The sequence below is a fragment of the Metopolophium dirhodum genome, chromosome 2, assembly GCF_019925205.1.
Source record: "Metopolophium dirhodum isolate CAU chromosome 2, ASM1992520v1, whole genome shotgun sequence".
Taxonomy (NCBI): Eukaryota; Metazoa; Arthropoda; class Insecta; order Hemiptera; family Aphididae; genus Metopolophium; species Metopolophium dirhodum.
In genome coordinates this window covers 35,782,245-35,797,639 of record NC_083561.1, presented here as the reverse complement: position 1 = coordinate 35,797,639, position 15,395 = coordinate 35,782,245, and the positions used below count along the sequence as shown (strand labels likewise).

General features: G+C 28.1%; 1 protein-coding gene across 1 annotated transcript in view; it reads right to left on the bottom strand.

Annotated features, from left to right (window-relative positions):
• LOC132939965 (uncharacterized) overlaps window positions 1–15,395 on the bottom strand; it is a 111,030-nt gene that overhangs the window by 25,580 nt on the left and 70,055 nt on the right. The window contains 6 exon segments of the mRNA XM_061007412.1: window positions 3,877–4,014; window positions 4,470–4,481; window positions 4,483–4,679; window positions 5,942–6,040; window positions 6,103–6,151; window positions 13,459–13,505. Coding sequence (XP_060863395.1) covers window positions 3,877–4,014; window positions 4,470–4,481; window positions 4,483–4,679; window positions 5,942–6,040; window positions 6,103–6,151; window positions 13,459–13,505 — 542 coding nt within the window.

Sequence of the window (15,395 nt, the reverse complement as noted above, 5' to 3'; positions counted from 1 at the left end):
ACCTAGGTTGTGTTAGGTTATCGTGTAAGTCGCTTGAATATCAGCTGATGGTATCAAATCTCGTAAACGCGATGAAATACAATATTGCAGTTAAAATATATTATTGTTGTACTATTGCAAATATTTTATAAATGCTTACATTCTGCATGGACGCATATTATATTATATCGCACATAAGATACGCTTAGTTTTAAAAAAAAAATAATCGTCCACAACAATTATATTTACATATTGTGAATATATTATGCCTAAGTGGACGGCTTGTGGACAAGTATCAATGCTTCTGTTTGTCTGTACTTTATTGTCTAATTTCCAGCAATATTTATAAACCTCAAACAGAACCTTCAAAGTCGCTACGAGTGACTCCCGTAGACTTGGTCCGGGTAGGTCGTGTGTAGTAAAATACTTTTAAAATGTATTTGGAATAAATACTCGAATACTTCATGAAAATAAGTAACCCGAATAAAATATTTAAAATACTATAAAAGTATTCCAAATACTTTTAACATATTTCTACAATTGTCTTCGGGAAAATTTGAAATTATAACCAATGTTAAAATATATTATATTAGTACAACATAATATAACTCACCGTGATTGTTTATGATTTAAAACATAACAGTAAATATCATAATTACCTACAATAAATATTAAAATAAAAAATTTAATTTTAATAAATGTATAAAAGTATTTGAAATACTTTCAAAAATGCAATTCAGAATACAGTATTATATTATACTTTTGCGAACCAATATTCTAAAAGTATTCCGAATACTACACCTAAGTCTGCAACCAGGCCATAACTTTGGAGGTTTATGTCCAGATTTATGTCAATCGAAGTGCCATGGGAAATGTGATTCATAAGTTCAGGTAGAAAATCGTATTCTTGAATAATAATTGTGTACTACGACGAAAAACATTAATTTTGAGGGCATTAAAAAATTGCGTCGATCGGTCGGGAAAATGAAAATGGAAGTGTATAAATTATTAGTTTTAATGTAGTACTGTTAAAATATTTATACGGTTTGTGACATTCTATACGTACATAATACCTATATTTTTCATTAAAATTAAAAGCACAATACAGTTTGATTGTGTGTGTGTGTGTTATTGTGTACCTACCTAAAGTGTACACAAAGTCTCGGGACAAACTGCTGTCGAATTCGATTATGAGGAGAAAAAAAACGTAGGTAGTGTATAACTATACCCATGTACACGATTTCGAGAAAGTATATATTTTTTTTCGCTCGTACAAAAGCGATATTATTAAAGTTTTTACTTCCACTGGGCACTGGCAATGTTTCATCGTCCCATTCACGAGAAATGAATGGAACACAGTGTATTATTACGCTCGAGGTCGTACATGTACTATGTATATAAGTTCTTTTTTCCTCGAAGCCATATAATATATTATTTTACGGCGACCTTTTCAACAGCGATAAGTTCATTTTTCTCTTGTTCTTTTTATCAATATTACACTGTTTAACGAATGAATAACTCACCATCGACTTACGGTCGATTTATTAATTTACTTATAATTAATTAATGATTATTAATGCATCATCATCACACGCAATTTGTTACAGTAAATACAATTATTCTTTTGATAGAAAATAATGATTGTATTGTCTATCATCGTTGTTGTGAGGTTTCAAACTGTTCAAAACTCGCCGGACGAACTAACAGTAATTACATTATATTATATTGTAATGCTTTTAATTATTAAAGTCATTTAACTGTGTATTTCGTCTTTACGCATAAATTAACTCCAATGTAACAGTATGTTCGTTGAAGCGCTTTTCACCATTATCGATTAACTGTGACGGAATTAGTACAACCGCAAACCGCATCACTTAATATCAAAATTTTAAATATATTATTACAATGATAGCGGAAATATTTCTCGTCTCTATAGGCATAATAAGAATATCGTCTCATTTCTTTAACTATAATTCACTTCAAAAGCGGCATGCTAATACAATTTTGCAAAAAAATTATTTTTAAAAGACAATACAGTAGGTATTGGAGTGTTATTATTTTTAAAGAAATTATAATATTACGATTTCGTGAGAACTTTGGATTGTCTATTTAAGTGGAAAATAGTATTAAAATGTAAAATGTATTTGTTCGTTCTTTATATTATATTTGTTTTAACATGTGACTTGTAACTTGTTGAGGGTTTCACTACCCAAAATAGTGTTAACCCTTAAAACCAATAGACAGGTAATTTTTTATTTTAGACTTCTTAAAACAGACTTATTCTGGGTGAGTAGCTACACAATTATATTTGAAAAAGTTTTTGTACAAATTCTATCGATCGAATTTCAACTAGACGTTACTGTACTGGAAATATAGGTAACTAAATTACCGAATTCAATCAAGTTTTAATGTCACGTTGACTAAACAATTAAATTATAGACGGTTATTTTAAGGTTTATTTAATTTATTGTCTCGATTAAAATATACATAAATTTAGTGTTTTCAAGAGAAAAAAACGGTCCAGTGACGTTAATATATTGTAATTTAAATTGTTGGTCTCCATGCAGAACATTTAATTGCAAAACAATTTTGTTTGTTTTACGGTATTTATTCTCCTGCAATATAATTCATGTTAAACATAAAGGTACTATGTTAAAAAATTGGTATTGATTTTAATAACAATAATAAATGAATAATTTGTTAGATAAGCGTAAGGTATAGTAAGGAAGTAAGTGCAAATTGTTGATTTACATTTTTTATTTCCAATATAGAGACGATAGTATTATGAGTTATGATTGTAACATGAATCTATGTTCGTAAATGCAATTATATGTCAATCTTCTGATCCCACTCTCCTATTATTTTTGATTATGAAATCAGTAGAACATGGAAACACGTGCACCGTGCAAGAAACATGGTTAATGACGTAGCCATTGTTTTCGATACCAAACTTACCTTCTATTCAAATAATATAGAAGCATTTTGTTGTAAGGCACCAAAACTTCATGGTTATGTTAGACGTGTTTATGCTTAGTATACATTATTATAGTTGCGCCTAATAAGTTATTGTTATAGGTAATGTGCCCTAGCACGCTCTGTTAAATAATATGCATCTGTATTGTGGGAATTCACATATTGTGCTAAAATTCATAGGAGTTATCTTGTTGAGCGTTTACAGTGTAGATTCCTGTATTTTTCTGGACATTTATTAAAAATAAGTCACTCTCCACATGATTATTTTTCTACTATTTCTAGGGAATATTTTATTTTTAAAATTGTTCTGGCTAGGTGACAGAAGAGTTCTAGTCAAGTTGGGTTTAATAAGCAAGTAAAATATTGTATTACTGTTTCTTCTAAACCAAACGGATCCTTCCTCATTACCCATAATATGAACCACTAATTAAAGAGGCTGACCACACTGGATATGCCAATGTAAAACCATCTTTCGGCAACCGTAATATATTGTTTTTTTTTTTACTTTTAAATACGATATTAAATGTACGATCCATTAATTGTTGTATTATTTATGTAATTACTTACTATTTGAAAAAATAAATAAAACGTTTCCTTGAAAAAATGAACAAAGCCTAATAACAATAATTAATTTATGCTAGCAACTATTGACATAACCTCAATATAATATGCTATATCTACATTAATATTATAACCTTACATAGGTATACGTTTTCAGTTGTATTGTACTTTATATATTTTACATTTTTAATAAACCATATCAGTTTATAACTATCGGAAAACGGACACGCGACAGTGGTGTACCTAAATAGCCTATCCATGACGCCGTGTTGTCATCATTAATTTACTATCGAAACACATTAGAAAAAAAAAACATACTATATTACTATAAACGTATAAAATAGCAATAGCTGTTGTACTGACCCTTCCATCCTGGATTAGTTTCTCGATTGCTTGCGTCACCGACTTGAAGTCCTTTGTGAAGAAAATGTATTCCGCCATATCCTCGGGTGTCGCTTCCACGTTGAAGTAAGACGACACTGGTGGAGGGAACTGCGTGTCCTGCAAAAGTGTACCCAAAGAAATATTATTTACAACACGACGCTTTGAAACGGGACCTCATACGATATAGGCGATTGTTCTAACACTAAAGCATGAAGTAGTTATTGCACGTGTTCCATACAAGACTATATTATTATTTTTTTTTATTCGATTTAATTTCATTTACATAAACGGGCGGGGCTTTGACTAACTTTGAAAATATATTTATAATATGTCTTACTTAGCATTTAAAAATTAAAAATTATGTATCATCGTACAGGATATTACTGCAGTAATTAAACGGCCTATGGAGGGTCCTCACTGCCTGCAATAATCCTCAAACGTCTATAATAGTTTGTTCATTTTTGCCTGACGATTTCATGTGCGTAAATTATTATAGAAGTGTAGAAGGGGACTTGGTAATGGACATAACCATTGGGTAACTAACTGAAATATACAGTTCTCACGACTCTTACGTAGTTTTTTTTTGTCGTATTCTCTGTATTTGCCGTCCCGTTTTCGCGGCGGTTCGCCGTCCGACGCGTACATCGTCTGTTTGTGTATGCCCTTGCTCGGTATGTCCACCGACAACTGTACTTTCGTATCGGGCCGACCGCCGGCGTTGTGCTCGTTTTTCGACGACATTTTTTGCTCCAGTTTGGCCATCAGCTCGCCGTTTTTTATTACTAAATCGAACGACAAAACTCGTGTCAATACAGTCTATGGTGTACCACGCCGTGTATATATAGTACAATCCGCTTGTAATTTTCAAATATTTATCCTTCTTAACAGCTATAAATGTATGCACGGTGATTCACCAAGGGCGATCGCCTCCATTTTTCTTCAATAATACAGTTATTAAAAATCGGATTTTTGGAAATTTTAAGTATAATTTCAGACTTATTTTTAAATTCGTGCGATTTTTTGTACTACTTAAGGATAAGTGTCTTGCGGTGATACAAAATTCTGTTTTTCAAATAACAACCCCCCTTTTTTATCGTAAAATATAATTTTGTGGATAATTTTTTATGGATATCACATCATTTTCAAAAAAACTATTCATTAAATAATTTACAGTAAAAAAGAAGGGGGTAATCATTTGAAAAACACAAGTTTGTACCACCACAGGACACTCCTTAAGCAGTACAAAACAATAATTTGAAAACATGGTCTTTGAGTTTGTTTAAGGATTCCAAAAATTAGAATTTGAATACATTCATTATTAAAGGAAAAAATGAGGGGCGAGTCACCCTAACATACAAGCAGTCGCCCACGAAAAAATAAAAATGATGCTTAAATGTAACCTGACGCACCCGTGTAGCCTTAGATATATATAAAAAAATATATGCATATATATATATTATTTATTTATGTTTACAAAGATTTACCTATATATTATAATGTACATTTACGGAACACGCATTATGTCATACTATTGTTGTACCTATCTTATGAACCGTTTTTCATTTCCCTTTTCAAATGGATATAGGTACACAGTTTAATTTCTAAGACCACGAAAATGTGTGTTTACCACGAACATATATCTTATCATAATAATGCGTGTATACTAAACTCGTTATTCAACGTGTAGTTATCCGTTCGCAAAAACCGTATACCCATAGGAATCGTAAATATTTCCTTACATTTATATATAATGTATACACCCTTTTGAAGTGTATCTTATGTATGTACCACAGACGCATAGATTTCGGGAAAGTATTTTATGAATTTCTTCTATTTCTCATGATATTAATATTATATGGGTGGGTATAGAGTGCGAATGAATTTTGTTTTGCGAAGACATCGAACGAACGCAATATTATAGCAATATCAAAATCATCAAACTTAAAATCTTGTAACCATACATTTTTCCTTTTCCTATTGTGCCTTACAAAAAATATAATATAATAAATATCAAGTAATCTATGTTATTTGTATTATTACTAACGTTGTTGTTTTATTTTAGCATCAGTTATCTCTTTGCCGTTGTCATTCACGTACGAAGACTCGTGTGTTTTCGTCATTGAAATTGATTCAGGCAGCGCTCCTAACAAAAAGGTAAATTGGTTAAAGGTTTTATCGTCAAACTATTTCAATTTCATAAGTTACCCGTTGGAGCTTTCAATTTCTCCAACTCTTGAACATCCTGATCAATAGACTGCAAAAAAGATATCAAATTAGTATAATGTATTTTATATTTCATATTTTTTTAGTTGTTCGCTATATTTTTGATTTGACGACTTGGCTATCATCACTTCATAAAATATGACGTACATTAATATAAATCAATATTTGTATACTGTTAACATGTTTCACATATGAATAACAGTATAAATAATAAACTAAATATTGTAACCAAACTTCAGCAAACATACACATCATATAAAGTTTGATATTTTTTGGATATTATTGTGAGTTATAACAGCGAAAATTATATGCCGTCGTAATAATAATAATAGCAGTGATAATTACAGTAAAAATAATAATAGTAATGGTATTACATATTAATATAGTAATACAGTAATAGTATAGTCAATATATTTATTTTAAATATAATACAAACAGTTAACAAAAATTCTTCACTTCATGTTTAAAAAATGGAAGAATTACAAATTCTAATTTTTAAGTTATAATAATTTTTCATTATTGATAGAAGAGCATACTTAGTATTTACTATAGATTACCAATGTTAACTATATTATATTATACGATCGGTGTATTTTAGTTTAATATTGAGTGTTTAGTGATAACTGATTTTGCACTATAATTAAAACATTAAAATATTTCTAAAGCAAGGGATTCAAAAAATGTATTTAAATAATGGTTTTATTTGAGAAACAATCGTTATTTAATTGAGATTTTGAATACTTATTTCTAATTATTATAAAAACGCATTTGTGTATGCCAGCTTGTAAGTTATTTTTAAAATGGCTATCTAAATACACTTGTTTGGATTTGAAGATTGATTAGTGATTACTAATACTGGTACTGCTACCTACCTACTTTTATTATATATATTAACAGTGTCACTGCAATACTGCATGCGAATAAAAAAAAAATTAATTAAACAATAAATTATTTCAACACACCATAACATAATTTTATATAATATGTATATAATATATATTTTTTAAATGGAATAAATTAATTTAGTTGATGTTATACAACAAATAATAAAAGTCCTGAATATTTTACGTTATTTAATATGATATAAAACAGGTTCATTTATGTTTAGGTGTACCAGTATTTATTATTATTATTATTATTGTTTAAATCCAGTGTTATGATTGTGTACTTATGGGGGGGGGGAGGGGGATGGATAATTTTTTATATAAACATCAAGCGGAATCTTGCTCCCCTCACAATTACATAAAGCTCTGTTTTTTCATTTTAAAACTTTAAACAAATTTTTTTTAATCTATAATATGTCTAGGTCTTTGCCCCTCGTGACTTTAATAACGATGAGATTCTCTAAAAAGAAGTAACTCGATAGCTTGAAGTCTACCTAAATAACAAACTTACATGGGTCACTAATATAAAAACTGAGAGAAAATCTTTTCACATTAACTCCACAAACATAGACACCTCCTCAAATCAAATCTACCATTCAATATCAAACTTTTAATCTATATATCTATATCAATTTTTCTTCGCCTTATTACAAAAGCTCTCTGGTACGTCAGCAATCTATCCATTCATTCTGACCTCAAAATCCCAAACATTCATTGTCTAGCCTCCCACAATTATTAACCATTTCTCAAAAACGCATTCAACCATTTAAATTCCCTAATTTCAAACCTCTCCTCTCTTACACTTCCTGATAACCCACCACACCGTCTTAAACAAAATTAGCCCAGGAACCTCTTTAACATAAATTTTTTTTTAAAAATCATGCCTTCCAGTCCTGTATACTTATACCCTCCCCCCTCCCCCATATTACTTATTGTATAATTGTTATTACAAATTGTATATATATTCTTGTTTTTTCCAATAAAAAAAAATATAAAATAAAAAAAAAAAAATCTATAATATATGAAAGCTAAATACCACTCACTTATCGCAATTTCTCAAAAACGACAAAACGTATGAACATGAAATTTGGTTTAAATAGTGATTTCTCTAATGCTCTGGATGTGCAATAAGAAGGGTTTTTGAAAAAAATCATATTTTAAGGACATTTAAGAAGTTAGTTGGAAAAACCTTGATTTTGATAGTTCAAATTTAAATGCTTATGAAAAAAATCCACTACTATATAATATTGTATCTTTAATATTTTTCAACAGTTATTATTAAAACTTATGAGAAATGAGAAACCTTGTATTAAATTGTCAAGCTTGTTGACTCAACAAGAGATTGTTATATATATATTTATCAAAAAAAAACTAAAAAAAATTAAAAATTAAAAATGTTTATAAATAGCTCAAAACAAATCAAAATATTAAAAAAATTCTAGATTTAATTTTCGATCAGAATCTATCCTTTAAGGTTAAACATTGTAAAAACAGTAAAATCTATATAAAAAACACAAGGAACACAGACAAAAAATATTTAAAATCACTTCATTTTAATGTAATAAATATTCATCGTTCCGCTCAGAATCTAAAAGCTCTAGGAGGGGGACCCATAACTACGACATTGGTTGAATCAAACGTCATATTTTTTTATTTTACAATAACGTGATTCTATTTTATGTTGATGTATACTATTTTAAACATAATATTACTTGTTAGAATAGTATACTGAAGTTGTATACTGATGCTCTATATTACTTGAATTTTATTATTTTCACTTTATTATTCACTTTATAGTTAAGTATGATTATAAACTGAAGAATAAAGATATTTTTAAAATATCTTAATATAATAATCAATATTATAATTTGGGGTAATCCAGTGGCGTATTTAGGGGGGCGACGGGGGGCAATTGCCCGAAGGCGCCAAATTCTGAGTCCTCAAAGGGGCGCTGTCGCTAGAGGTTATAACAAAAAAATAAATATTTATTTTTTTAACTTATTGGATTTGTTGAGAAATTATATTAGTGATAACCTGTATCTTTCTTTTAATATCTTTTACATTTCAATACATATTTCTATGCGTATAATATATTTATATATAATGTATTTTATTATATTGTTATAAAAAGGCTAAAATCTAAAATTAGAATTTGTTTTATTTGATTATAAAGGTTGACAATTTTACAAAGAATAAATAGGTGTAAATGGTAAAATAAAAGTATTCTCTAAATTAGTGGAAGCATAAATGCAATAAGGAAAAAATATACATTTTGGGTTAACACCTTTACAGGGCTTGAAACAGATTGAAAAAATTTCGGTTTTGATTTCAATTTTGTATGCTAGCTTTAATTTTTTTTGATTTTGTTTTAAATTTTTCAATAGCAGTATTAGGAAATTTCGGTTTTGGTTTCGATTTTGAATACAGGTTTCCCATTTTTTTCGGTTTCGGTTTTGTATTTAATAACGGTTTTTAATTTTTTCCGATTTTGTTTTTTTAAACGGTTTATACCGGTTTCTAAAATCAGTTTCAAGGCTTGGGCTATTTACGTTCATTCTTAGTTTAGAAATTTTTTTGAATTGCCGGATCGAGCGTTCACCTGTTGGTGTAAAGTAAACTTTCCCAAATGTCAAGAAAATTTTTTAAAACAAATACGGTTTTTTAAATTATATTTTTGATTTCGGTTTTTAATTATAATACCGGTATACAATTTTTTTCGGTTTAGGTTTTGAAGTTAATACCGATACCCAATTTTTTCCGGTTTTGGTTTTGAAGTTAATACCGGTTTCCAATTTTTTCGGTTTTGGTTTTGATTTTGTTTTCGGTTTCGGTTTTATAATGGTTTATACCGGTTTCAAGCACTGCACTTTTAACGGAGAGAAAAAGTAAATTCTAAATTAGAGGGGCCTTAAAAGTTTTTTGCGACAATGTGTTAAAGGAAACTGAGAAAAAAAGGGGCGCCAAAATCGTAAATACGCCTCTAGGGTAATCAAATAACAAATATTTATATATATTCAAGAATCAAGAAATATTCATCTGCTTAATAGAGAGCTAATGTTCTTAAATTGAATAGTCGACAGCGGACCATTTAACACATTTAACAATTATTTACATTTTTAACTTAAACATTTTATAAACTAAATACAATATTATAAAAATGTACTTCAATCGTTTATTTTGTCGGAATTCAAATTGAGATAATCGTTGTAACATATTATTTGAATTAGAGTTGTCTGTTTGAGTGAAAACTAAATATACATATATACTTTGCTATAGTACCTATGTTTCTTGGATACCTAGGTATTGTTTTTCTAAATTATTATCGCTATACTATTGAATGTTCGCATTATTATAGACAGTCAATAACCATCCATTGTCCAGTCAATAAGATGCTAAATATTTTAAACAGTTGATTTATCTTTAAATATTTTGAAGTTCAAACAACTAAAATTACGGAACAACTATCACAAGTCTCGTCGTTCTCAGAACAATCAGTTTATATAGTGATAATATATAGGTACTATGTATTTGTACGAGATAAATGTAAGCATATTATTAAAATATTTTAATATTTTATGTATTTGTTTGAAGTTCAAACGAATCTTTTACTTATTTTATTATAATATTTACATTATTTTTCATAAAATATTCATTTTAAGCTTATTGTCTTGCAGAAATCATAAGAGATTTAAATAATTGAATGGAAATAATAAATTATAAGAAAGTACGAAACACCAAAACTTTGATTTGAAATTTAATCAAAGTTACTTGCATACCTAACAAATTTCCTTTCAAATATTTTCAAATAAAACAAATTCATTGTCTGAAAATGACGGCGTACAACATATTTTATACGTTATTAAATTTTGTTACAAAGCAAAAATAATTATTAAATTAATTATCTTACCGAATTAAAAGTTAAAAGAGTCTTTGTTTTGTCTAGACAATGAATCGAATTGCTTAAAGTTAATTTTTTCCAAGAACATCGCTGGTGTAATAAAATAATTGGTTCAATTATTCAAACAATGACAAACTTTCACAGATTGTTATCATATAATTACTATAGGGTGGAATTTAATTTTATTTAGCGTATTAAAAACATTGTTTATAAAGCGTAAATCTGAGTGAAATTATAGAAACTTTTATTCTATACTTGCTTGTGACTTATAAAATATGACTTTGAAATAAACTTCAAATGATAAAAATGTTTTAGTTACTTATATGAAATAAACCTGAATGTATTTGTATTTGTTTGTAGTTGATATTTTAGTTTCTGAACGGAACGTATTGATTTCACAATGATGTGTGTTTTTTTTGTGTGGTTTTTATGTCTCGTGTGTTCAGTACACGACTTATAGTAGAAAATATTATTTGATTATTCAGCTTCAATAGACTTTCTGAAGGAAAGTGAAGTTGGCGCTTTTGGAAGGTCAAAATAAAAAATTCCCAGTAATCAACAAAATAATCGGGAAGAACACTTAGGAAAAAACGGGAAATTTTAAGCAAGACCTTTATTATTATCTATTTTCTTATTTTGTTGTAATTAAAAAACATAATATAAAATATATTAATACTTGAAAATATATATAGATATATACTATCTATATTATAAATATAGATACTTGAAATTTTCACCAAATGTTTACATTAGCATTTATATACTTGGTATAATTTTTAAAATGTTTGGACTTTTTTTGGGCTATTTATGAACATTTTACATTTTTGATTTGTATTAGTTTTTTTTTATAAATATCGATAAAGAATATTTCGATCGGTCAAAAAGGTTAAACATGCAATAGAAAGTTTCCCATGAATTATTACACATATTTAAATATATTAAAGATACCTACGTCATCACAATTTTTTTTAAAAGCATTTGAAATAAATTTTCAAATAATTTTGTATAATTAAAAAATTATAAAACGTTAATTTTTATAGCTAAGGCTTGGAAATTTAAAAAGAGGTTCTTCCTGAATAAATTATAATTTATACTGGAACCAATAATATAAAAACTATATAAACACAATTTTTTATGGGCATTTTAATTTAAAATTTGGACTAAATTAGATATTTAAAAGAATAATTACAATTTTAGTTATTTTGTTGTAATTTAAAAATACCATTCGTGGGTACTTGGAACTTTTAACATTTATTATTATATTTTATTCACACAATTATACTTTCAAGATATTTAAATTAATCAATCTAATGCTATTGCCTATTTATATCACGGACCTATTTATACCGTTCTACGGTAGATCGGCATTAACTCTAACATTAAAATATCAATATTATGCGATTTAAATTGCATAATATTTATACTATTTTAATAGCTTAAATTAAAAATATAAAAATGCAACGTTTTCGTCAACAATTAACTCAACCTACCGTAATGCTAGATAATAGTAAAATAAATTATAATATGTAAATCATAAAATATACTTAATATTATTGGCTGACAGACCAGAGTTGCTCAGAGTTGTTTTTCATATTTGTCGCTTAATTCAAGTTGAAGAAATACATTACACTCGACACCTACTGCAGTACAGATGAAGAGTTACCTACTTTCACTCTTTTTAAATTTAAAATCATATTAAGATATTGTTTTCGGTTTTTCGGTAACTATTCATGAAAATAAAATCGTTTTTAATAAGTACGCTCATTTGTAAGCATTGATCGGTGCCTATAGTACAAATACGTTTAAATTAAATTTGTATTGTATTTGAGAACGAATAATTTATTGTAATATGAGATTACTCGTGGCTATTGATTATGCAACTTTTTTTTTTGTGCATCCATTTAAAATTTAAACATTGAAGGTGCCTATTACAATATACATCATCGGATTAGTGTTAGAAGATAGGATTGGTTGCAATGAATAATATATGATTATTTATGAAATTGTATTTGAAAGTAGTTTTAATTGATACACCTGTAGGTAGGTACTATTATACGAATCCGCCTTAAATCCACGGTATAGGTTACGGCGTGGAGGCGGGGTTGTCGTATAATAAACACATTTATCGTCGATTGCAACGATTTGCCGATTCGCAGATGTATCGATAAAAGTATAATATAAGACGCATATGTGTAAAAAATTGCAGACCAAAACCTAAACCGGCCACTTAATAATAATATAATACGTTATGCTATAAACAAAAAAAAAATATCGAAGATGTTACACCCATCGTCCATTATATAGCTATTGTGAGGACCTTGTATTATTATGTGATCACTATAATCAAGGTTACATAATTTTAATACTTTAGAATGATAAAACATTTACTTAAAATGTTTATTTTACCTCTGTAAAATTAAATTGCAAAGCGTACTTCTGCTTATATGTTTGATTTACTTCACATATTATATTATTATATTTACGTAAGATATAATTATTTTCCAAAAATAAAATACAATTTGTAAACACACAAAGTGTGTTGTTTTATAAACTTACCCGTGGCTGTGGAACCAGTGGAAGGCCATTTTTATCCATTGGCATATCTGAAAATCAAATAATATATATTATACATTATATATTAAATGTATTCTCGCGTAAAAGGAATCGAAGAAATTCGGTGGCTGTGCAACCTTATTGAACGTTTCAAAAGGAGAGAATTGCGTAAACCGAATTATTTTTGTACCTAATTCAAAGCAAATCCTTAAAAATTATAATTACATATCTTTACCAAAATTAATTAAAATCATCACACCAACACAATAATAACACGTTCAGTATGACATGCAGATAATATAATATGCGCACAAGATAATTATTTTAAAGTAATTCATTTTCTCGAAAAAACTTTAACGTTTGAAAATAAACGTATTTTTTTTTACATATCTAATTTAAAGTCATTCGAAACAATATTTTCAAAAAACGTATATTTTTACAATTTTTTATCCTTATAAAATAGTGAATAGTAATTTTTTTCAAAAATATTGTTTTGCAATGACATCAAATTATGTAAAAAGTGAATATATATTGTTCTAAATACTTATTGATAACATGAATATCTTTAAAATAATCATGTATCCCAGATAACGTCTACACAACCGGTACCCATGTACCATACAAAGGCATATCAAACAAATTAAAAAATATATATTGTTGACTCGAATTGTTGATTTGTGAATCAGCTTATAATCGTAAATCCGATCACGGCGATCGTGTTCCCAAAGGTATTATAGCTATAACACAGCAACATCTGATCTATATCATTTATAAAAATCAATCTTTCTTTCTCTGTCCTTTATAGACCCAACAACTACTGTACCGTAATCAATAAAAGTCATATAAATAGATTTACCGACACTCTGGTAGAGATTGTAGCTTCGTATTTCAACCCTTATTTATGGTCGCTATAGGGTTGCTCACTCATAGATATTGCTTCGACTCACAAAAATCGATAATTGTTTGTGTTTGTTCGTAGGGTTGCCATTATTGATTACAGACAATCAGGGGTTGCATTTGAAAATTAAAACGTTACACAATTTTCGAGTTCATCGTTATTTAGAATTAAAACGTTATCCAAGTCTTGCGTTTACCGTTATTCAAAATAAAAGCGTTATCCAAGTCTTGCATTTATCGTTGTACAGAATTAAAACGTTATCTAAGTTTTGCGTTCATCGTTATTTAGAATAGTGTTAATACCTATTAAGTTTATTAACAATAACTAACGTGGGAAGGTTATGGCTCTGGTTACTGAAAATAATATAATCAATTCTAATGTCTGTATGCATGAAATAAATATTTCAACGAAACCAATATGACTTTTAAATAAATGGATTTTAAATAATTTCGTTTTGCGTTATTTTTCGTTCAATATGATATTCTATAAATTACGTTTTGTGTTATGTTTAGCTTAATGATATATAATATACTTTGTTAACCGTTCTGTTTTGTTTTGCGGTTTATAATTATTATTTATTATCGTTTTCCGTTATAATAACGTTTACAAATGTCATTCGTTTTTTTGTCAAGTATAACGTTATTACAACGTTTGCAAGCCCTGCAGACAATACAATAATATTATTATGAATATTTACGATCGTATATTATTTTCCACATTATATTATATTTTCTCATTTAGGCTTATAAAAATATGCTATGTATATAAACGTAAAATTGAGTAAATGCTATTAAAACACCTATATTTGATGCAAAGTGTATGGTCTAGGTTTTATCCTAAAAAAACATAACTCTGGAGCCAAATAAATAATTCAGAATATTTCAATTAAAAGCAAAACAGAACCGATAGGTAGACTGATTATAATAGTTGAGAAATGTATATTATTACCTAGCCGGATTATACCTATCTAAACGGCTCATATGCAAATCCACAGTTTTTGACAAATTGGTACGTACTCGCCAACTAATATTCGGATTCTCGG